General features: G+C 49.1%; 2 protein-coding genes across 4 annotated transcripts in view; one reads left to right on the forward strand and one right to left on the reverse strand.

The window, feature by feature from the left end:
- Nucleotides 1-18704, reverse strand: part of EVI5L (ecotropic viral integration site 5 like) — a 58003-nt gene extending 39299 nt beyond the window's left edge. For 2 of the 3 annotated variants that reach the window (XM_056570773.1, XM_056570772.1), the window contains exons 1-2: nt 18533-18703; nt 1861-2021 (exon numbers count right to left, since the gene is read on the reverse strand). In XM_056570773.1, coding sequence (XP_056426748.1) covers nt 1861-2021 — 161 coding nt within the window. In that variant the 5' untranslated portion in view covers nt 18533-18703. Of the gene's footprint in view, nt 1-1860; nt 2022-18532 lie in introns of all 3 variants that reach the window. The other variant, XM_056570775.1, reaches the window with a different exon arrangement.
- The window catches only part of LOC130367866 (CD209 antigen-like protein E), a 39874-nt gene continuing 32362 nt past the window's right edge, over nt 18130-25641 (forward strand). Inside the window, exon 1 of the mRNA XM_056570778.1 lies at nt 18130-18394. Coding sequence (XP_056426753.1) covers nt 18328-18394 — 67 coding nt within the window. The 5' untranslated portion in view covers nt 18130-18327. The remainder of the gene's footprint in view (nt 18395-25641) is intronic.

Raw genomic sequence — 25641 nt, forward strand, 5'->3', positions numbered from 1 at the left:
CCCCCGGGATCCCCGCTGCGGCACCCCGCTATCATTACTGCACAGAGCGAGTTCGCTCTGTGCGTAATGACGGGCGATACAGGGGACGGAGCAGCGTGATGTCATGGCTCCGCCCCTCATGACATCACGGCCTGTCCCCTTAATGCAAGTCTATGGCAGGGGGCGTGACGACCGCCACGCCCCCTCCCATAGACTTGTATTGAGGGGGGCAGGCCGTGACGTCACGAGGGGCGGAGCCGTGACGTAACGATGCTCCGGCCCCTGTATCACCCGTCATTGCGTACAGAGCGAACTCGCTCTGTGCAGTAATGATAGCGGGGTGCCGCAACCGCGATCCCAGGGCTCCCCAGCAGTGGGACCACAGCGATCTGACATCTTATCCCCTATCCTTTGGATAGGGGATAAGATGTCTAGGGGCAGAGTACCCCTTTAACTAAGAGACAAGCGAATACAACTTTTGAAAGATTTCCATATACCCTACATGGACATTAAGATATGGTAAAGGGGGTTTCTCTATTTTGGAGCCCCCTAAAAGCTGCTGGTGTGACCGGTCTGGCCAGTCCATAGTCACAATGTTGTCCCATTTTTCCTGAACTGTATTCTCTCCGGCCGATGCTCGAGTACTAACAGGAGCCAGACCTGTGACTATCTTTGGAGAAGAAGATGTCTTCTTGAGTCACCCCCTTAAATAACTTAGCATAAGTGGACGACTGAAGGAGCGGAGATTTTCGGGTGAAGAGCTCTTGAACTTTACATTCCGAGAGAAGAGATTCCTAATTCCTGTGCAATAAAATGGCAGCGTCAAGTAATAAACACATTAGACTAAGCATAAAAGAGAGAACACCGGCTTAATGATTGATTTCTTAAGATTCCTCTTAGTCTCTCAGCTGTAAATCCTTCTGGGCAGAACTTTCTTCCAGCGATGAACCTTTCCAGCACGTCAGGACACCAGGAAGAAACACTTCGTTGGCGCCAGTTGTAGGGATCGACCGATATCGTTTTTTTAGGGCCGATACCGATAATCTGTCACCTTTCGGGCCGATAGCCGATAACTTATACCGATATTCCGGTATAAATTATCGGCTATTTCAACCCCCCGGCGGGGCAGAAGCCGTTGCAGATCAATGATTTAAAGCGGGCGCTTTAAGTCAATGAACTATAGCGGCTTTAGCGGGGCCAGAGACCGCCGCCGCTGCCCGCTTCTCTCCCCTTGCTTGCCCTGAGTCTAACCCCCCCCTCTGCCCACATACCACCGCCACCCCATCACCCCCCCATCCTCTTCCCATATGCCACCGCTGCCCCATCGCCTCCCCCCCATCCTCTACCCACAAACCGCCACTGCCCAATCGCCTCCCCCCCATCCCCGTTGTTATAATTACCTGTTCCCGGGGGTCCGCGATCATTCTGGCTCCGTCGGCGTCCTGCGCTGTCACTGTGCGTACTGACGGTGATGTCGCGTTGGCGACGTCACTCGTAATTATGCAGCACACAGTAACAGCGCAGAAGCCAGAATGACCCCCGGGAACAGGTAATTATAACACTGGGGATGGGGGAAGGCAATGGGGGGGGGGGGGGGGGGCAGCGGCGCCGATGGGTCGGTGGGGGGGGGGCGGTTGCGGTGCGGTGGGTGGTGCGGTGGGGCATTATCGGCATATCGGCAAGGTAATTGCCAATACCGATAATGTCCAAAATCGCGATTATCGGCCAATCCGATAATCGCTCGATCCCTAGCCAGTAGCACCAATTTTGGTTGCTATGGGCGACACCGGCTGTGAGGCAGCCCAGTGAGTGCCGGGAGCGGTAACCAACGTTGGCCGCCCTTCAGAAGAGGAGAAGAATGACCATAAGTGACTTGCGTACCTGTTTTGCTCCTCCAGTTTGCTGAGCAGCTCCAGTTCATCCGGACTGAGGTTCTCAGAGTCCGAGGGCGAGATGCTGACCGCCGCCGACAGGGACGAATCATCGGGACTAAGCGCCGGGCTGGCCATGTCTGTGAGATGAAGGGGGGCCAGAGTGCTCATCTGAAACAATGAAAGGGTCAGTCACTTACACGACTGAACGTGTACACCATAGGTTTCGTCAGTGCTTCCTAAGCAGTGTGACTCCAGCTGTTGCAAAACTACAACTCCCAGCAAGCCTGTCCGGGCATGCTGGGAGTTGCAGTTTTGCAAAAGCTGGAGGCACACTGCTTGGGAAACATTGGGTTTAGTAGTGGCAGCAGTTCATGACATCAGCTTGGAAGCTGTATAGAAATGGACACATTGCAACAAATACATCAGCTGTGTGAGCAGGACAACGACCAAATCAAATTTAAAGGGGTACTCAGGTGAAAATTATTTTTTTTTTTTTAAATCAACTGGTGCCAGAAAGTTAAACATATTTGTAAATTACTTTTATTAAAAAATCTTAATCCTTCCAGTACTTATTAGCTGCTGAACACTAAAGCGGAAATTCTTTTCTTTTTGAAACACAGAGCTGTCTGTTGACATCACGAGCACAGTGCTCTCTGCTGACATCTCTGTCCATTTTATGAACTGTGGAGGAACAGCATATGTTTGCTATGGGGATTTCCTTTTACCCTGGACAGTTCCTAAAATGGACAGAGATGTCAGCAGAGAGCACTGTGCTCATGATGTCAGCAGAGAGCTCTGTGTTTCAAACGGAAAAGAATTTCCACTGTAGTATTCAGCAGCTAATAAGTACAGGAAGGATTAAGATTTTTTAATAGAAGTAATTTACAAATCTGTTTAACTTTCTGGCATCAGTTGATTTAAAAAAACAAAACAAAAAAAAAAACAGGTTTTTCACCGGAGTACCCCTTTAACCAGTTTACCGTGAATGGCTTTGTGCAAGTATAGTATTTATGGCAAGTATAGACAAAAAGATTACTGAGGTTAGGCTGGATTCACACCACGTTTTTGCAATACAGTTCCCGTATCAGGTTTTTGATGAAAAACGGACTAACTTGTGTCAAAACGTGTGTACAAATTTCAACCCGTATATGGTTTTAAAAATGATGTCCGGTTGCATCCATTTTTAAGAAAAATAAAAAATGTATACGTTTTTGACTTTTCACTCCATTTTGAATAAAGTTTCACTTGTTTGATTGAAATTCCAAAAAAGAAACTTCCAGTGTTAAAAACCGTATGGTGCAAACCAGATGGAACCGCACGCACATACGGTTCTGTACGGTTCCCGTTGACTCCCATGTTAAAAAAAAAAAATTATTACGGTTTTTCACCAGGACCAAAAACCATGGTAGGCTACGGTTTTGGGTATGGGGAAAAAAAATTGACAAAACCGTACAAGATGCAAAACGGACACAACCGGATGCATCGTTTGGCATATGGTTTTCAATGGAGAGCCAATGCATACGAATTTTTGCTATTGCACTCCTTGGTAAATAAAAAAATCTTTCTAATGTACTTTGTGTTAAAAAAGCTGCCACTAGGTGTCTCCCTACTTGTCCAGAGCACATTTCCCCCCCATCTCTTGCACAGATGTTGGACTCCTGCTGGCCTGGGAGAAGTCCAAAATCAGGAAATGCAGTCTGGAGTGCTGAGGGGTGTGTGTGCAACCTTAGCCAATCATAGCTCATCTCACACTGAACTGCTCTGGGCTGTGTGTAGCAGAGTGAGGGAGGAAGTTCTCCCCTGTATGGCTTCAGATGATATCACGCCTGCTGGGGAACGCCCCTTCCCAGTCTGTGAATCCGAGCAGAAAATACAGAGCAATATCAAGGTAGAAAACGAAAAAATTATAAAAATAAAGGCAGGGGGTGGTTTATCATGATTGGGCAGTGAACTGGGAGGATTATAACATTTAACAAGATCATGATAGGTTCTCTTTAAACGTTGTGCCCAGACAACACTGGACAGTACAGTTGCTGATACAGCTGAATGACGGCGTGCTACGGCTGCGCTGATGACTGTACCGCCCAGTGTGGCCTGTGCCTCCCTGTGCTGGAGTTGCAGATTGTGTGGGCTTAAAACTTTGTATTTTCCCTTTAGTGTAGGGTCACATATAGCGCACACTCTATTTTGCCATGAGCAGACACACAGGGCTTCCCTGCCGCAGTCCTGTGTGTGCAGTGAGGTTTGGAGGTGGGCCGAGCATGCCCATATGACTGACGAGCGGCCCCGCCTCCAATCCTCACTGCACACACAGGACTGCGGCGGTGAAGCTCTGTGTGTCTGCTCATGGCAGAATGTGCAGCATATTTCCAGCTGTCTGATTTCTCGCAGCGTCAAATACGCTGCATATGCGATATGTGTGACCCTACCCTTAAAGGATATGTCCACCTATTTTTTATTTATTTATTATTATGTCCCAGTGCATTTAAACATGAAACAGGACACAATTTTGCAATAGGTTTTAATAAAAATGTATGCAGCATCTATGCAGATCTGTGTATCTCCATAGTAACAGACTACAACTAAACAATGAGTAGTCTGATCCTACAGTCACGCTTAATATTCCTAAGTTTACGGTAAACATAGATCTGGTGGGAAAATAGAAGGGACAGATGTGAATATGTCTAAAGTAGGGATGTCCTGAAAACATTTTTTTAAGACTGAGTACAATAAACAAGTACCAATACTTTTTTTCAAGTACTCACCAATACCAATTACCATTAATTTTTTTTTTTTTTTTTTATGTCATGTGACAGCGCACATGGCTCTAGGCTTTGTGAAGGTAGATAGAGAATCCTCCCCTTTGAGGTAGAAGCCCACAGATTATAGGCAAATAGGAAATCCAGCTATTAGGTTGAATCCCCCAGTAGGTAGGTAGGGAACCCGCCCCTCTAGGTAGAAGCCTCCAGTAGTTAGGTAGGTAGGGAACCTCTTATAAAGGTAGATGTCCTCATTAAAGGGAACCTGTCATCTGTGTCACCCGCACTAACCTGTTGGTACAGGATGGTAGTGTGGGTGACACTGATGATAACTAACCTCCTGCCGATCCATGGTCCCATTCGTCCGTTGTTCTCGTCAGGACGGCAGGCTTTTGTTTTGTTTTTTATGGTCTGCACTTTATGGTGCACATATCCGGTATCGGCACTTCCGGTATCGGACCATCCCTAGTCTGCAGGATCAGACTACTGAGGGTTTGTTTGTTGTCTGTTACCATGGAGACACAGGTCAGGCTGATGAGACCCCTACCAATCTGTGGTAGCTTAGTAATGCCGCCCCTTCACCACACCGCTCATAATGTCATAGCATAGCCTGAAATTACGTCATTTAATAGAAAGTTAGGAAATAATGAAAAAAGGATTTAGGGGATGCCTTTAATATTCTAGTTTCATAGTTGTCACGGGTGGCATGTCCCTTTAAATGCAGTAGGGGGGGCTGTAGCAGTGGTGCGGGACACTGGAGGCCTGACCCATTTCATAGTGGATTGTAATCGGAGATGTTGGCAGGTACGAAGCGCAGAGTCGTGTGCGCCCGAGGGGAGAGGCCGACATTCTACAACCCGGATTTATGTCATTTTAATGAAAGAAATGGAGATTTTACTGGAGCAGATTTATCTTCTGATGATGGATGAAAGAGCGAGCGGAAGTGTAATATTATACAAGAAATGACCATCTACCGAGTCATATGATGTGTACACAGACAGATCGGAGGAAAATATATAAGAGATATATAGATAGATAGATATGAGATAGATAGATAGATAGGAGATAGATAGATAGATAGATAGATAGATAGATAGATAGATAGATATGAGATAGATAGATATGAGATAGATAGATATGAGATAGATAGATATGAGATAGATAGATATGAGATAGATAGATAGGAGATAGATAGATATGAGATAGATATGAGATAGATAGATAGGAGATAGATAGATAGATAGATAGGAGATAGATAGATATGAGATAGATATGAGATAGATAGATATGAGATATATAGATAGATAGATAGATATGAGATAGATAGATAGATAGATAGATAGGAGATAGATAGATAGATATGATATAGATAGATAGATATGAGATAGATAGATAGATATGAGATAGATAGATAGATAGATATGAGATAGATAGATAGATAGATAGATATGAGATAGATAGATAGATAGATAGATAGATAGGAGATAGATAGATATGACATAGATAGATAGATATGAGATAGATATGAGATAGATATGAGATAGATAGATAGATATGACATAGATAGATAGATATGAGATAGATATGAGATAGATAGATAGATAGGAGATAGATATGAGATAGATATGAGATAGATAGATAGGAGATAGATAGATAGATAGATAGATATGAGATAGATAGATAGATATGAGATAGATAGATAGATAGATAGATAGATAGATAGATATGAGATAGATAGATAGATATGAGATAGATAGATATGAGATAGATAGATAGATATGAGATAGATAGGAGATAGAAAGAGATATATAGATAGATAGATAGATGGATAAATAGATAGATAGATATGAGATAGATATGAGATAGATAGATAGATATGAGATAGATAGATAGATACGAGATAGATAGATAGATAGATACGAGATAGATAGATACGAGATAGATAGATATGAGATAGATAGAAAGATAGATAGATAGATATGAGATAGATAGATAGATAGATAGGAGATAGATAGATATGAGATAGATAGATAGATATGAGATAGATATGAGATAGATAGAAATGAGATAGATAGATATGAGATAGATAGATAGATATGAGATAGCTAGATATGAGATAGATAGAAATGAGATAGATAGATAGATATGAGATAGATAGATATGAGATAGATAGATAGATATGAGATAGATAGATATGAGATAGATAGAAATGAGATAGATAGATATGAGATAGATAGATATGAGATAGATAGAAATGAGATAGATAGATATGAGATAGATAGATATGAGATAGACAGAAATGAGATAGACAGAAATGAGATAGATAGAAATGAGATAGATAGATAAGTTTGTCACTGTCCATAGTCCTCACTCTCTGCACCCACCCCCCCCCCCCCCCTCTTACTTATTGGTCCTGAAAGCAGCTTCTATGCCGCCTACCCTGGTAGATAAGTGGCAAATAAAACGTCACAGAAAAACAGAACAATGGGGGAGATGTAAAGGGATTATCTCTATATTAAATATCATCCTCACTGATCTACAGGAGGATTGTACATCAATTATCCAGGCCCGGGTATTAGAATAAAGACCAGTTAGCGGCCATAGACCTGCTTATGGATCACCCGCTGAGGGTCCTAGTCCTCTAGGGTCTCATGTTCACCACGAGCCCCGTGTGAGTGTTTATATGTAGAGAGGTGCAGTATGAAGTGCCCAATCCAAATCCCAAGGAACTCTGCGCCATTCACTCTGTCTACGAAAAGTAGTTCCGCTTGATATAGTCTGGTCTGACATTTACAGTGAACATGAGCCATTAGAAAGCGGAACTATTTTTTCTAGCCAGAACAAAGGGACCGTCTGTGCCTGAGATTGGGGGATGCATCCTGTTTATATATATATATATATATATATATATATAGATATAGATATATATAGATATATATATAGATGCTGCTGTATTCTCCTGTTGCTATATAGATAGATGGATAGAAGGACTTCTTGTTTCTGTATGTCAATGATATACAGGATAAATCTCACATAGCATAATTATTATTATTATTTTTTGATCTATACAAAATGTAACTTCCTATGAAATTAGAGCCATATAGGGTACAGTAAGGTCCCATACACTTCTCTGGGACCCCTTTTTCACATTCATGATACTATTCAGCACGATACCTGTAACTTCTAGCAACTTTGTAGCCTGAGACTAAAGCGATCAGGATATGAATTGGCTGGACGGCCCATAGACTTGTATGGGACTTCATCAAACCTGTATCCTGACTGCTTTAGTCTTGTGACGTCACGACTCCGCCCCATGTGACGTCACGCCCCGCCTCCTCAATGCAAGTCTATGGGAGGGGGCGTGACTGCTGTCACACCCCTTCCCATAGGCTTGCATTGAGGGGGCAGGGCGTGACATCGGGACCCCCGCGATCAGACATCTTATCCCCTATCCTTTGGATAGGGGATAAGATGTATTAGGGCCGGAGTACCCCTTTAATCCTTTCAGTACTTATCAACTGCTATATTCTCCACAGGAAGTTCTTTTCTTTTTGGATTTCTTTTCTGTCTGACCACAGTGTTCTCTGCTGACACCTCTGTGCATGTCAGGAACTGTCCAGAGACAGTTCCTGATATGGACAGAGGTGTCAGCAGAGAGCACTGTGGTCAGACTGAAAAGAATTCTAGAAAGAAATACAACTTCCTGTGGAGCATAAAGCAGCTGTTAAGTACTGGAAGGAATAAGATTTTTAAATAGAAGTAATTTACAAATCTGTTTAACTTTCTGGAACCAGTTGATCCCAAAAAATTTGTTTTCCACCCGAGTACCCCTTTAAACAGATATCCTGCCGCCGGAGCGCCATCAGAGTTACACTTTAAGGGGGATTAGAGAAACCTGTCTTCTTTCTGCAAAGAGCGGCACCACACCTTACCATGGGTTGTATCCGGTATTGTAACTCAGCTACATTAAAGGGGTACTCCGCCCCTAGACATCTTATCCAGTATGTTTAGAATGCTGGATTCCTGTGGTGGGAGACATGCCTCCTCCCATAGACATGAATGGAGGGGGCATGACGTGATGTCAGGAAGGGGGTGCTGGGTTGACGTTACGTCTCCCGCCACGGGAACCCACCATTCTAAACATCCTATTCAGAATGCTGGGTACAGTACAAAGATCGCGGAGGGGGGGGGGGGGGCGGGGGGGGTTATCCCTTATCCAAAGGATGTCTAGGGGCGGAGTACCCCTTTAAGGAATAGGAATGAACTGCCATACCACACACAAGTGTGACACCATCAGCCATTATTTTCTAATGTTGCACCATTCCTAGTATAAAGCATAGGATATCCAGTATTACAGTATTACAGTGTATGACCATTGGGACCCCCACGATCATAAGAATGGGGATTCTGGGGGAGATTTATCAAAACCTGTCCAGAGCAACCAATCAGATCATTTCTAACAAAGCCTCTGCAAAATGAAAGTAGCGATCTGATTGGTTGCTATGGGCAACTGGACAACTTTTCCTCTGGACAGGTTTAGCTAAATCTCCCCCTCTGTGTTCCCCGGTTGAGTACCTCTCTTGACTATCTCCGGCATTCCATGAATGACCGCTACCCTTTTTGAAATGTAGGGACACAGGTTTCCCTATTGAGCAGACATTTATTCATAGCGGTGGTGCTGGGTACTGTAGTGCTTTCCTATCTGCTTTAAAGGGATAACGCTGCTGGTTGGTTAAACCCCTTTCAACCTCTTAAGGACCCAGGACGTCCCCGTACGTCCTGGCGTTTTCCGGTCTCTGCCGCTCGCCGGGCAGAGATCGGAACTGGATGCCTGCTGAAATCCTTCAGCAGGCATCCAGGGCAAACGCCGAGGGGGCCATGTAGGCCCCCCATGTCGGCGATCGCCACAAATCGCAAGGGAAATCGCCCTTGCGATCTGCGGCGATACCGGGCTGATCGGGTCTCTGGGACCCGACCGCCCGGTAATTTCGCATGATCCCGGCTGTCACAGACAGCCAGGACCATGCTGGAGCCTAGGAGCGAGGTGGCCACCTCCTCCTATACCCTGCGATCTGTCGGTTAGTTAACCAACCAATCGCAGGGGGGGGGGGGGCGGTTACTTCCTCCCGTCCTGCCCGGCCCCTTGAAGTCCGGAGAGGACGGGAGTAAGACCGGAGGACGCGGCGGGGGACGGGGAAGTGCTGGGGCCCGGCCCCGGTACTTATCTCGTCCCTGAAGACCCGGATCCCGGCGAGGAAGATGGCGGCGGCGGCGACAGGTGAGTAGATATTCAGCCGCGGTCGGGCCCTTTACAGCAATGCACGTCGCCGTAAAGCGACATGCATTGCTGTAATAGGACCCTGTAAACTACAACTCCCAGCATGCCCAGATAGCCCTTGGCGTCTGGGCATGCTGGGAGTTGCAGTTTTGCAACATCTGGAGGTCCACAGTTTTTGGACCACTTTGCCCTTGCAGATGTTGCAAAACTACACATTCTCAGCATGCCCTTACTGTCCAGGCATGCTGGGAGTTGTAGTTCTGTAACATCTGGCCCTTCAGATGTTGCAGAACTACAACTCCCAGCATGCCTGGACAGTTTTGGCATATTGGGGGTTGTAGTTTTGCAACATCTGGAAGGGCACAGATTGGGAACCACTGTATTAGTGGTCTGCAAACTGTAGTCCTCCAGATGTTGCAAAACTACAACTCCAAGCATGCTGGGAGTTGTAGTTCGGCAACATCTGGCTCTAAAGATGTTGCCGAACTACTACTCCCAGCATGCCTGAGAATGTTTGGGAGTTGTGGTTTTGCAACAGCTGGAGGCACACTGGTTGGGAAACATTGTTTCCTAACTCAGTGTTTCCCAACCCGTGTGCCTCCAGCTGTTGCAAAACCACAACTCCCAAACATTCTCAGGCATGCTGGGAGTAGTAGTTTTGCAACAGCTGGAGGTCCCCCCCCCCCCCCTGTGAATGTACAGGGTACACTCACATGGGCAGGGGGCTTACAGTGAGTATCGGGCTGCAAGTTTGCAATGCAGCAAATTTTGCGCGGCAGCTCAAACTCGCTGTAATCCCCCGCCCGTGTGACTGTACCCTAAAAACACTACACTACACTAACACAAAATAAAAAGTAAAAAAACACTACATATACACATACCCCTACACAGCCCCCTCCCTCCCCAATAAAAATGAAAAACGCCTGGTACACCACTCTTTCCAAAATGGAGCCTCCAGCTGTTGCAAAACAACAACTCCCAGTATTGCCGGACAGCCGTTGACTGTCCAGGCATGCTGGGAGCTTTGCAACAGCTGGAGGCACCCTGTTTGGGAATCACTGGCGTAGAATACCCCTATGTCCACCCCTATGCAAATCCCTAATTCAGGCCTTAAATGTGCATGGCGCTCTCACTTTGGAGCACTGTCGTATTTCAAGGAAACAGTTTATTGTCACATATGGGGTATCGCCGTACTCGGGAGAAATTGACTAACAAATCTTGGGGGGCTTTTTCTCCTTTCACCCCTTATGAAAAGGTGAAGTTGGGGTCTACACCAGCATGTTAGTGTAAAAAAATTAACTTTTTAACATGCTGGTGTTGCCCTATACTTTTCATTTTGACAAGAGGTAAAGGGGAAAAAAGCCCCCCAAAATTTGTAATGCAATTTCTCCCGACTATGGAGATACCCCATATGTGGGCGCAAACTGCTCTGGGGGCGCACAAGGCCCAGAAGGGAGAGTGAACCATGTACATTTGAGGTGATTTGCACAGGGGTGGCTGATTGTTACAGCGGTTTTGACAAACGCAAAAAAAACAAAACCCCACATGTGACCCCATTTCGGAAACAACACCCCTCACGGAATGTAATGAGGGGTGCAGTGAGAATTTACACCCCACAGGTGTCTGACGGATCTTTGGAAGAGTGGGCTGTGCAAATTAAAAATGTTGTACAGCCCACTGTTCCAAAGATATGACAGACACCAGTGGGGGGGGTAAATGCTCACTTTACGCCTTCTTACGTTCCTCAAGGGGTCTAGTTTCCAAAATGGTATGCCATGTGGGGGTTATTTTGCTGTCCTGGCACCATATGGGCTTCCTAAATGCGACATGCCCCCCGAGCAAAATTTGCTCTCAAAAAGCCAAATATGACTCCTTCTCTTCTGAGCATTGTAGTTCGCCCGTAGTGCACTTCAGGTCAACTTATGGGGTGCCTCCATACTCAGAAGAGATGTGGTTACAAATTTTGGGGGGTATTTTCTGCTATTAACCCTTGCAAAAATGTGAAATTTGGGGGGGAAACACACCTTTTAGTGATTTTTTTAAATTAATTTTTTACGTATGCAAAAGTCGTGAAACCCCTGTGGGGTATTAAGGCTCACTTTATTTCTTGTTACGTTCCTCAAGGAGTCTAGTTTCCAAAATGGTATGCCATGTGTTTTTTTTTTGCTGTCCTGGCACCATAGGGGCTTCCTAAATGCGACATGCCCCCGAGCAAAATTTGCTCTCAAAAAGCCAAATATGACTCCTTCTCTTCTGAGCATTGTAGTTCACCCATAGTACACCTCAGGTCAACTTATGGGGTACCGCCATACTCAGAAGAGATGGGGTTACAATGTTTGGGGGGTATTTTCTGCTATTAACCCTTGCAAAAATGTGAAATTTGGGGGGAAACACACATTTTAGTGAAATTTTATTTTTATTTTTTTACATATGCAAAAGTCGTGAAACTCCTGTGGGGTATTAAGGCTCACTTTATTCCTTGTTACGTACCTCAAGGGGTCTAGTTTCCAAAATGGTATGCCATGTAGGGGATTTTTGCTGTTCTGGCACCATAGGGGCTTCCTAAATGCAACATGCCCCCCAAAAACCATTTAAAAAAAACGTACTCTCCAAAATCCCCTTGTCACTCCTTCGGTTCTGAGCCCTCTACTGCGCCCGCCGAACACTTTACATAGACATATGAGGTATGTGCTTACTCGAGAGAAATTGGGCTACAAATATAAGTATACATTTTCTCCTTTTTCCCCTTCTAAAAATTCAAAAATTGGGTCTACAAGAACATGCGAGTGTAAAAAATGGAGATTGTGAATTTTCTCCTTCACTTTGCTGTTATTCCTGTGAAACACCTAAAGGGTTAAAACACGGACTGAATGTCATTTTGAATACTTTGGGGGCTGCAGTTTTTATAATGGGATCATTTGTGGGGTATTTCTAAAATGAAGACCCTTCAAATCCACTTCAAACCTGAACTGGTCCATGAAAAATTGTGAGTTTGGAAATTTTGTGAAAAATTGGAAAATTGCTGCTGAACTTTGAAGCCCTCTGGTGTCTTCCAAAAGTAAAAACTCGTCAATTTTATGATGCAAACATAAAGTAGACATATTGTATATGTGAATAAAAAAAAAATTATTTTGAATATCCATTTTCCTTACTAGCAGAGAGCTTCAAAGTTAGAAAAATGCAAAATTTACAAATTTTTCATAAAATTTGGGGATTTTTCACCAAGAAAGGATGCAAGATACCACAAAATTTTACCACTATGTTAAAGTAGAATATGTCACGAAAAAACAATCTTGGAATCAGAATGATAACTAAAAGCATTCCAGAGTTATTAATGTTTAAAGTGACAGTGGTCAGATGTGCAAAAAATGGCCTGGTCCTTAAGGTGTAAAATGGCCTGGTCCTTAAGGGGTTAAAGGTGTCAGGAATATTGGGGTTTTGTAAAGTATGGCAAATTTGCTACGATAAACCATCACTTTATGATGGGGCCTGAACCCTAAGCCCTTCACATGTCCTGAGAATGAAGGGGTCACGGTGCCCACTTAGCCGTTCACATGGCCGTCAACACCCGCCCCCTTCTTCCCCCTTAAAAAAAAAAAAAATGGACTTAAAAAAAAAAAATGGACAATAATGGATGCAAACGGATGTTAATAACGGACGTTTGGATCAGTTATTGTTCAGTTAATAATCCCCCAAAATTTTTTTTTTCGTTCTGAGCATGCTCAGAAGTAAAAACGGATTGAAAAAACGGATGCAAACTGATGACATTAAAGGCTCATCCATTTTCCATAGACTTCAATGTTAAATTTACTGTATTTTTAGTTTTTTTTTTACTGGCCTAGACAGTCTTTAGTGTTGGGGGGGGGGGGGGGGGGGGTAGTGATAATTTTGGGACAACCACAAAAATACTCCTAATTATAATTATATATGATTGTTCTATATCAGTGTTGGCTCTCTAATGGGTAAAAAAACTTTAAACCCATCAAAGCTGCAGATGAAGATGGGAGTGGTTGTTTTGCAACAGCTGGAGAGGTGCAGGTTGGGGAAGCACTACCACAGCAGATTAATCCTAACAATACAGCTTCTGTATGTCCTCGGGATTAGCTGTAGGTGACTCATCGTGGCTGAATACACAAGTACAGTCAACAAGTGATAAAGTGATCAGAAAAACGTCCTAAAATAGTCCATCAGGTCTGACAACCCAGGAGCAATAGATACGGTGAATCCTTGTGGTCAGCAATGGAGATCTGAAGGGGAATGGAGCCACAAGGGGTGCTGAATGGAGGACCAGGGTCTGGGCATAGGGAGAAGGATGAAGGACAAGGACTGACATGGAGGGCACTGGATGGAGGACCAGGGTATGGGTACAGGGAGGAGGAAGAAGGACTGACATGGAGGGCACTGGATGGAGGACCAGGGTATGGGTACAGGGAGGAGGAAGAAGGACTGACATGGAGGGCACTGGATGGAGGACCAGGGTATGGGTACAGGGAGGAGGAAGAAGGACTGACATGGAGGGGGCTGGATGGAGAACCAGGGTATGGGTACAGGGAGGAGGAAGAAGGACTGACATAGAGGGGGCTGGATGAAGGACAAGGGTATGGGTCCAGGGAGGAGGAAGAAGGACTGACATAGAGGGGGCTGGATGGAGAACCAGGGTATGGGTACAGGGAGGAGGAAGAAGGACTGACATAGAGGGGGCTGGATGGAGAACCAGGGTATGGGTACAGGGAGGAGGAAGAAGGACTGACATGGAGGGGGCTGGATGGAGAACCAGGGTATGGGTACAGGGAGGAGGAAGAAGGACTGACATGGAGGGCACTGGATGGAGAACCAGGGTATGGGTACAGGGAGGAGGAAGAAGGACTGACATAGAGAGGGCTGGATGGAGAACCAGGGTATGGGTACAGGGAGAAGGAAGAAGGACTGACATGGAGGGCACTGGATGAAGGACAAGGGTATGGGTACAGGGAGGAGGAAGAAGGACTGACATGGAGGGCACTGGATGGAGAACCAGGGTATGGGTACCGGGAGGCGGAAGAAGGACTGACATAGAGAGGGCTGGATGGAGAACCAGGGTATGGGTACAGGGAGAAGGAAGAAGGACTGACATGGAGGGCACTGGATGGAGGACCAGGGTATGGGTACAGGGAGGAGTAAGAAGGACTGACATAGAGGGGGCTGGATGGATAACCAGGGTATGGGTACAGGGAGGAGGAAGAAGGACTGACATAGAGGGGGCTGGATGGAGGACCAGGGTATGGGTACAGGGAGGAGGAAGAAGGACTGACATGGAGGGCACTGGATGGATAACCAGGGTATGGGTACAGGGAGGAGGAAGAAGGACTGACATAGAGGGGGCTGGATGGAGGACCAGGGTATGGGTACAGGGAGGAGGAAGAAGGACTGACAGAGGGGGCTGGATGAAGGACAAGGGAGGAGGAAGAAAGACTGACACAGAGGGGGCTGGATGGAGGACCAGGGTATGGGCACAGGGAGGAGGAAGAAGGACTGACATATAGGGGGCTGGATGGAGGACCAGGGTATGGGTACAGGGAGGAGGAAGAAGGACTGACATATAGGGGGCTGGATGGAGGACCAGGGTATGGGTACAGGGAGGAGGAAGAAGGACTGACATAGAGGGGGCTGGATGGAGGACCAGGGTCTGGGCATGGATAAAGGGAGAAGGATGAAGGACTGACATGAAGTACCAGGTTTGGGCATGGAGGGGCACTGGATGCAGGATCAGGTTTGGACATGGAGCGGCACTGGATGCAGGATCAGGTTTGGGCATGGAGGGGCACTGGATGCAGGATCAAGTTTGGACATGGAGGGGCACTGGATGCAGGATCAGGTTTGGGCATGGAGGGGCTCTGGATGAAGAACCAGGTTTGGGCATGGAGGGGCACTGGATTAAGAACCAGGTTTGGGCATGGAGGGGCAATGGATGCAGGACCAGGTTTGGGCATGGAGGGGCACTGGATGCAGGACCAGGTTTGGGCATGGAGGGGCACTGGATGCAGGACCAGGTTTGGGCATGGAGGGGCACTGGATGCAGGACCAGGTTTGGACATGGAGGGGCACTGGATGCAGGATCAGGTTTGGGAATGGAGGGGAACTGGATGCAGGATCAGGTTTGGACATGGAGGGGCTCTGGATGCAGGACCAGGTTTGGGCATGGAGGGGCACTGGATGCAGGATCAGGTTTGGGCATGGAGGGGCACTGGATGCAGGATCAGGTTTGGACACGGAGGGGCTCTGGATGCAGGACCAGGTTTGGGCATGGAAGGGCCCAGGGTGCAGGACCAAGTCTGGACATGGAGGGGAACTGGATGCAGGATCAGGTTTGGACATGGAGGGGCTCTGGATGCAGGACCAGGTTTGGGCATGGAAGGGCCCAGGGTGCAGGACCAAGTCTGGACATGGAGGGGCACTGGATGCAGGACCAGGTTTGGACACGGAGGGGCACTGGATGCAGGATCAGGTTTGGGCATGGAGGGGCACTGGATGCAGGATCAGGTTTGGGCATGGAGGGGCACTGGATTAAGAACCAGGTTTGGGCATGGAGGGGCACTGGATGCAGGACCAGGTTTGGACATGGAGGGGCACTGGATGCAGGACCAGGTTTGGGAATGGAGGGGAACTGGATGCAGGATCAGGTTTGGGAATGGAGGGGAACTGGATGCAGGACCAGGTTTGGGCATGGAAGGGCACTGGATGCAGGACCAGGTTTGGACATGGAGGGGCTCTGGATGAAGAACCAGGTTTGGGCATGGAGGGGCACTGGATGCAGGACCAGGTTTGGGCATGGAGGGGCTCTAGATACAGGGGGTAGATGGAGGATCAGGTTTAGACATGGAGGGTCACTGGATGCAGGACCAGGTTTGGGAATGGAGAGACTCTGGATGAGGGACCAGGTTTTGATAGGGAGGGGCACTGGATAAAGTACCAGGTTTGGGCATGGAGGGGCACTGGATGAGGGACCAGGGTTTGACATGGAGGGGCATTGGATGCAGGAACAGGTTTGGGCATGGAGGGGCACTGGATGAGGGACCAGGGTTTGACATGGAGGGGCATTGGATGCAGGAACAGGTTTGGGCATGGAGGGGCACTGGGTGAGGGACCAGGTTTGGACATGGAGGGGCTCTGGATACAGGGGGTGGATGGAGGATCAGGTTTGGACATGGATACAGGGGGGTGGATGGAGGACCAGGTTTGGGCATGGAGGGGCAGTGGATACAGGGGGGTGGATGCAGGACCAGGTTTGGACATGGATACAGGGGGGTGGATGGAGGACCAGGTTTGGACATGGAGGGTCACTGGATACAGGGGGGTGGATGCAGGACCAGGTTTGGACATGGATACAGGGGGGTGGATGGAGGACCAGGTTTGGGCATGGAGGGGCAGTGGATACAGGGGGTGGATGCAGGATCAGGTTTGGACATGGAGGGGCACTAGATGCTGGATCAGGTTTGGGTATGGAGGGGCACTAGATGCAGGATAAGGTTTGGGCATGGAGGGCCACTGGATGCAGGGGGGTGGATGCAGGACCAGGTTTGGACATGGAGGGGCACTGGATACAGGGGGGTGGATGCAGGATCAGGTTTGGACATGGATACAGGGGGTGGATGCAGGACCAGGTTTGGACATGGAGGGGCACTGGATACAGGGGGGTGGGTGCAGGACCAGGTTTGGACATGGAGGGGCACTGGATACAGGGGGGTGGATGCAGGATCAGGTTTGGACATGGATACAGGGGGTGGGTGCAGGACCAGGTTTGGACATGGAGGGTCACTGGATGCAGGGGGGTGGATGCAGGATCAGGTTTGGACATGGAGGGGCTCTGGATACAGGGGGTGGATGGAGGACCAGGTTTGGACATGAATACAGGGAGGTGGATGGAGGACCAGGTTTGGGCACCGAGGGGCACTGGATGCAGGACCAGGTTTGGGCATGGAGGGGCACTGGATACAGGACCAGGTTTGGGCATGGAGGGGCGCTGGATACAGGACCAGGTTTGGGCATGGAGGGGCGCTGGATACAGGGGGGTGGATGGAGGATCAGGTTTGGACATGGATACAGGGGGGTGGATGGAGGATCAGGTTTGGGCATGGATACAGGGGGGTGGATGGAGGATCAGGTTTGGGCATGGATACAGGGGGGTGGATGGAGGATCAGGTTTGGGCATGGAGGGGCACTGGATGCAGGACCAGGTTGGGCATGGAAGGGCACTGGATACAGGGGGGTGGATGGAGGATCAGGTTTGGACATGGATACAGGGGGTGGATGGAGGACGGACATGGAGAGGTGGGCTGAGGACAAGGGATGGGACCACATCAGGACCAGGTATGATGATGATGATGGGGGAAGCATTCAGATGGACCAGTAAAGGTTAATGTGTGCGCAGTGACGTCAGCAGGGGGTGTATGGAGGAATCATGACCTCATTAACCGGCCGACTAATGGATAACGTCACGGAGCTCCCTCTATTTCCTATGCAGCAAGGTAAAGCACTGATGACGTCAGCAGCACACGGACACACCCTCTACAGGGACACCGGGACGTCCACAATCACTATCCCGGATTTTCCCACAATTCCCCAGTGATATACATAGCAGAGCGCGCTCCTGTCTATCCGCTCACCTCAGGGCCCAGGCCCCGGCGCTGTCACGCAGCTCCTCCCTCCCCGGGGCTCTCCAGCACCGAACGGCGGAGAAATCAGACACACGGCATCGTCCCGCCTCCTTTCCTACGCCAACAATAGGGCAGTCAATAGGGTTGCGACCTTCTGATGACTGACGTGTGTCACAACCAATCGATGACTAAACCGGTGACAGTGGGGCGGGGCTTTTAGCAATATCTATGGGAAGGAAGCACAGCCAATCAGAGGAGCAGACTGGGAGAGCGCAACCAATCAGAGAGCCATAAAATGACAGCTGGGTGGGACTTGATAAGTGTGTTACTAGCGGCTTGTCTTACTGGAGAGGGGCGGGGCTAGTAGGGGTTCCGCCAGCCAATTGTTTATATTTTGTTTGAAATTGACAGAAGAATTGACCAATAGAGAAGCGAGATTGAATATTTCCCTGTAGCTATAATAAACAGGGTTTCTGACAAGTGTATGTGAAGGTTGTACAGATATTGTTGATACCCTGGAGCGCCCCCTATAACAGCAGTCTGGTTGTGTAGTCTGGAGCGCCCCCTATAACAGCAGTCTGGTTGTGTAGTCTGGAGCGCCCCCTATAACAGCAGTCTGGTTATGTAGTCTGGAGCTCCCCCTATAACAGCAGTCTGGTTGTGTAGTCTGGAGCAACCCCTATAACAGCAGTCTGGTTGTGTAGTCTGGAGCTCCCCCTATAACAGCAGTCTGGTTATGTAGTCTGGAGCTCCCCCTATAACAGCAGTCTGGTTGTGTAGTCTGGAGCTCCCCCTATAACAGCAGTCTGGTTATGTAGTCTGGAGCTCCCCCTATAACAGCAGTCTGGATGTGTAGTCTGGGGTGCCCCCTATAACAGCAGTCTGGTTGTGTAGTCTGGAGCGCCCCCTATAACAGCAGTCTTGTTGTGTAGTCTGGAGTGCCCCCTATAACAGCAGTCTGGTTGTGTAGGGTGGAGCGCCCCCTATAACAGCAGTCTGGTTGTGCAGTCTGGAGCACCCCCTATAACAGCAGTCTGGTTGTGCAGTCTGGAGCACCCCCTATAACAGCAGTCTGGTTCGTGTAGTCTGGAGCACCCCCTATAACAGCAGTCTGGTTGTGTAATCTGGAGCGCCCCCTATAACAGCAGTCTGGTTGTGTAGTCTGGAGCGCCCCCTATAACAGCAGTCTGGTTGTGTAGTCTGGAGCTCCCCTATAACAGCAGTCTGGTTGTGCAGTCTGGAGCGCCCCCAATAACAGCAGTCTGGTTATGTAGTCTGGAGCTCCCCCTATAACAGCAGTCTGGTTGTGTAGTCTGGAGCGCCCCCTATAACAGCAGTCTGGTTGTGTAGTCTGGAGCGCCCCCTATAACAGCAGTCTGGCTGTGTAGTCTGGAGCTCCCCCTATAACAGCAGTCTGGTTATGTAGTCTGGAGCTCCCCCTATAACAGCAGCCTGGATGTGTAGTCTGGGGTGCCCCCTATAACAGCAGTCTGGTTGTGTAGTCTGGAGTGCCCCCTATAACAGCAGTCTGGTTGTGTAGGGTGGAGCGCCCCCTATAACAGCAGTCTGGTTGTGCAGTCTGGAGCACCCCCTATAACAGCAGTCTGGTTCGTGTAGTCTGGAGCACCCCCTATAACAGCAATCTGGTTGTGTAATCTGGAGCGCCCCCTATAACAGCAGTCTGGTTGTATAGTCTGGAGCGCCCCCTATAACAGCAGTCTGGTTGTGTAGTCTGGAGCTCCCCTATAACAGCAGTCTGGTTGTGCAGTCTGGAGCGCCCCCAATAACAGCAGTCTGGTTATGTAGTCTGGAGCTCCCCCTATAACAGCAGTCTGGTTGTGTAGTCTGGAGCGCCCCCTATAACAGCAGTCTGGTTGTGCAGTCTGGAGCGCCCCCTATAACAGCAGTCTGGCTGTGTAGTCTGGAGCTCCCCCTATAACAGCAGTCTGGTTATGTAGTCTGGAGCTCCCCCTATAACAGCAGTCTGGATGTGTAGTCTGGGGTGCCCCCTATAACAGCAGTCTGGTTGTGTAGTCTGGAGCTCCCCCTATAACAGCAGTCTGGTTGTGTAGGGTGGAGCGCCCCCTATAACAGCAGTCTGGTTGTGCAGTCTGGAGCACCCCCTATAACAGCAGTCTGGTTCGTGTAGTCTGGAGCACCCCCTATAACAGCAGTCTGGTTGTGTAGTCTGGAGCGCCCCCTATAACAGCAGTCTGGTTGTGTAGTCTGGAGCTCCCCTATAACAGCAGTCTGGTTGTGCAGTCTGGAGCGCCCCCAATAACAGCAGTCTGGTTATGTAGTCTGGAGCTCCCCCTATAACAGCAGTCTGGTTGTGTAGTCTGGAGCGCCCCCTATAACAGCAGTCTGGTTGTGTAGTCTGGAGCGCCCCCTATAACAGCAGCCTGGTTGTGTAGTCTGGAGCGCCCCCTATAACAGCAGTCTGGTTGTGTAGTCTGGAGCGCCCCCTATAACAGCAGTCTGGTTATGTAGTCTGGAGCTCCCCCTATAACAGCAGTCTGGTTGTGTAGTCTGGAGCAACCCCTATAACAGCAGTCTGGTTGTGTAGTCTGGAGCTCCCCCTATAACAGCAGTCAGGTTATGTAGTCTGGAGCTCCCCCTATAACAGCAGTCTGGTTGTGTAGTCTGGAGCTCCCCCTATAACAGCAGTCTGGTTATGTAGTCTGGAGCTCCCCCTATAACAGCAGTCTGGATGTGTAGTCTGGGGTGCCCCCTATAACAGCAGTCTGGTTGTGTAGTCTGGAGCGCCCCCTATAACAGCAGTCTTGTTGTGTAGTCTGGAGTGCCCCCTATAACAGCAGTCTGGTTGTGTAGGGTGGAGCGCCCCCTATAACAGCAGTCTGGTTATGTAGTCTGGAGCTCCCCCTATAACAGCAGCCTGGATGTGTAGTCTGGGGTGCCCCCTATAACAGCAGTCTGGTTGTGTAGTCTGGAGTGCCCCCTATAACAGCAGTCTGGTTGTGTAGGGTGGAGCGCCCCCTATAACAGCAGTCTGGTTGTGCAGTCTGGAGCACCCCCTATAACAGCAGTCTGGTTCGTGTAGTCTGGAGCACCCCCTATAACAGCAGTCTGGTTGTGTAATCTGGAGCGCCCCCTATAACAGCGGTCTGGTTGTGTAGTCTGGAGCGCCCCCTATAACAGCAGTCTGGTTGTGTAGTCTGGAGCTCCCATATAACAGCAGTCTGGTTGTGCAGTCTGGAGCGCCCCCAATAACAGCAGTCTGGTTATGTAGTCTGGAGCTCCCCCTATAACAGCAGTCTGGTTGTGTAGTCTGGAGCGCCCCCTATAACAGCAGTCTGGTTGTGTAGTCTGGAGCGCCCCCTATAACAGCAGTCTGGCTGTGTAGTCTGGAGCTCCCCCTATAACAGCAGTCTGGTTATGTAGTCTGGAGCTCCCCCTACAACAGCAGTCTGGATGTGTAGTCTGGGGTGCCCCCTATAACAGCAGTCTGGTTGTGTAGTCTGGAGTGCCCCCTATAACAGCAGTCTGGTTGTGTAGGGTGGAGCGCCCCCTATAAAAGCAGTCTGGTTGTGCAGTCTGGAGCACCCCCTATAACAGCAGTCTGGTTCGTGTAGTCTGGAGCACCCCCTATAACAGCAGTCTGGTTGTGTAATCTGGAGCGCCCCCTATAACAGCAGTCTGGTTGTGTAGTCTGGAGCGCACCCTATAACAGCAGTCTGGTTGTGTAGTCTGGAGCTCCCCTATAACAGCAGTCTGGTTGTGCAGTCTGGAGCGCCCCCAATAACAGCAGTCTGGTTATGTAGTCTGGAGCTCCCCCTATAACAGCAGTCTGGTTGTGTAGTCTGGAGCGCCCCCTATAACAGCAGTCTGGTTATGTAGTCTGGAGCGCCCCCTATAACAGCAGCCTGGCTGTGTAGTCTGGAGCTCCCCCTATAACAGCAGTCTGGCTGTGTAGTCTGGAGCGCCCCCTATAACAGCAGTCTGGTTGTGTAGTCTGGAGCTCCCCCTATAACAGCAGTCTGGTTGTGTAGTCTGGACCTCCCCCTATAACAGCAGTCTGGTTATGTAGTCGGAGCGCCCCCTATAACAGCAGTCTGGTTGTGTAATCTGGAGCGCCCCCTATAACAGCAGTCTGGTTGTGTAGTCTGGACCTCCCCCTATAACAGCAGTCTGGTTGTGTAGTCTGGAGCACACCCTATAACAGCAGTCTGGTTGTGTAGTCTGGAGCTCCCCTATAACAGCAGTCTGGTTGTTCAGTCTGGAGCGCCCCCAATAACAGCAGTCTGGTTATGTAGTCTGGAGCTCCCCCTATAACAGCAGTCTGGTTGTGTAGTCTGGAGCGCCCCCTATAACAGCAGTCTGGTTATGTAGTCTGGAGCGCCCCCTATAACAGCAGCCTGGCTGTGTAGTCTGGAGCTCCCCCTATAACAGCAGTCTGGCTGTGTAGTCTGGAGCGCCCCCTATAACAGCAGTCTGGTTGTGTAGTCTGGAGCTCCCCCTATAACAGCAGTCTGGTTGTGTAGTCTGGACCTCCCCCTATAACAGCAGTCTGGTTATGTAGTCGGAGCGCCCCCTATAACAGCAGTCTGGTTGTGTAATCTGGAGCGCCCCTTTTAACAGCAGTCTGGTTGTGTAGTCTGGAGCGCCCCCAATAACAGCAGTCTGGTTATGTAGTCTGGAGCTCCCCCTATAACAGCAGTCTGGTTGTGTAGTCTGGAGCGCCCCCTATAACAGCAGTCTGGTTGTGTAGTCTGGAGCGCCCCCTATAACAGCAGTCTGGTTGTGTAGTATGGAGCACCCCTCTATAACAGCAGTCTGGTTGTGTAGTCTGGAGCGCCCCCTATAACAGCAGTCTGGCTGTGTAGTCTGGAGCTCCCCCTATAACAGCAGTCTGGCTGTGTAGTCTGGAGCGCCCCCTATAACAGGTCTGGTTGTGTAGTCTGGAGCTCCCCCTATAACAGCAGTCTGGTTGTGTAGTCTGGAGCTCCCCTATAACAGCAGTCTGGTTGTGCAGTCTGGAGCACCCCCTATAACAGCAGTCTGGTTCGTGTAGTCTGGAGCACCCCCTATAACAGCAGTCTGGTTGTGTAATCTGGAGCTCCCCCTATAACAGCAGTCTGGTTGTGTAGTCTGGAGCGCCCCCTATAACAGCAGTCTGGTTATGTAGTCTGGAGCGCCCCCTATAACAGCAGCCTGGCTGTGTAGTCTGGAGCTCCCCCTATAACAGCAGTCTGGCTGTGTAGTCTGGAGCGCCCCCTATAACAGCAGTCTGGTTGTGTAGTCTGGAGCTCCCCCTATAACAGCAGTCTGGTTGTGTAGTCTGGACCTCCCCCTATAACAGCAGTCTGGTTATGTAGTCGGAGCGCCCCCTATAACAGCAGTCTGGTTGTGTAATCTGGAGTGCCCCTTTTAACAGCAGTCTGGTTGTGTAGTCTGGAGCGCCCCCAATAACAGCAGTCTGGTTATGTAGTCTGGAGCTCCCCCTATAACAGCAGTCTGGTTGTGTAGTCTGGAGCGCCCCCTATAACAGCAGTCTGGTTGTGTAGTCTGGAGCGCCCCCTATAACAGCAGTCTGGTTGTGTAGTATGGAGCACCCCTCTATAACAGCAGTCTGGTTGTGTAGTCTGGAGCGCCCCCTATAACAGCAGTCTGGCTGTGTAGTCTGGAGCTCCCCCTATAACAGCAGTCTGGCTGTGTAGTCTGGAGCGCCCCCTATAACAGGTCTGGTTGTGTAGTCTGGAGCTCCCCCTATAACAGCAGTCTGGTTGTGTAGTCTGGACCTCCCCTATAACAGCAGTCTGGTTGTGTAGTGTGGAGCTCCCCCTATAACAGCAGTCTGGTTATGTAGTCTGGAGCTCCCCCTATAACAGCAGTCTGGTTATGTAGTCTGGAGCTCCCCCTATAACAGCAGTCTGGTTATGTAGTCTGGAGCGCCCCCTATAACAGCAGTCTGGATGTGTAGTCTGGAGCACCCCCCTATAACAGCAGTCTGGTTGTGCAGTCTGGAGCGTCCCCTATAATAGCAGTCTGGTTGTGTAGTCTGGAGCTCCCCCTATAACAGCAGTCTGGTTGTGTAGTTTGGAGCACCCCCTATAACAGCAGTCTGGTTGTGTAGTCTGGAGCTCCCACTATAACAGCAGTCTGGATGTGTAGTCTGGGGTGCCCCCTATAACAGCAGTCTGGTTGTGTAGTCTGGAGCTCCCCCTATAACAGCAGTCTGGATGTGTAGTCTGGGGTGCCCCTATAACAGCAGTCTGGTTGTGTAGTCTGGAACGCCCCCTATAACAGCAGTCTGGTTGTGTAGTCTGGAACGCCCCCTATAACAGCAGTCTGGTTGTGTAGTCTGGGGTGCCCCCTATAACAGCAGTCTGGATGTGTAGTCTGGAGCGCCCCCTATAACAGCAGTCTGGATGTGTAGTCTGGGGTGCCCCCTATAACAGCAGTCTGGTTGTGTATTCTGGAGCGCCCCCTATAACAGCAGTCTGGATGTGTAGTCTGGAGCGCCCCCTATAACAGCAGTCTGGATGTGTAGTCTGGGGTGCCCCCTATAACAGCAGTCTGGTTGTGTAGTCTGGAGCGCCCCCTATAACAGCAGTCTGGTTGTGTAGTATGGAACGCCCCCTATAACAGCAGTCTGGTTGTGTAGTCTGGAGCACCCCCTATAACAGCAGTCTGGTTGTGTAATGTGGAGCTCCACCTGTAACAGCAGTCTGGTTGTGTAGTATGGAGCGCCCCCTATAACAGCAGTCTGGTTGTGTAGTCTGGAGCTCCCCCTATAACAGCAGTCTGGTTATGTAGTGTGGAGTTCCCCCTATAACAGCAGTCTGGTTGTGTAGTCTGGAACGCCCCCTATAACAGCAGTCTGGTTGTGTAGTCTGGAGCTCCCCCTATAACAGCAGTCTGGTTGAGCAGTCTGGAGCTCCCCCTATAACAGCAGTCTGGTTGTGTAGTGTGGAGCTCCCTCTATAACAGCAGTCTGGTTGTGTAGTGTGGAGCTCCCCCTATAACAGAAGTCTGGTTGAGTAGTTTGGAGCTCCCCCTCTAACAGCAGTCTGTTTGTGTAGTCTTGAGCATCCTCTATAACAGCAGTCTGGTTGTGTAGTGTGGAGCGCCCCTATAACAGCAGTCTGGTTGTGTAG

This window comes from Hyla sarda, chromosome 4 (assembly GCF_029499605.1).
Source record: "Hyla sarda isolate aHylSar1 chromosome 4, aHylSar1.hap1, whole genome shotgun sequence".
Taxonomy (NCBI): domain Eukaryota; kingdom Metazoa; phylum Chordata; class Amphibia; order Anura; family Hylidae; genus Hyla; species Hyla sarda.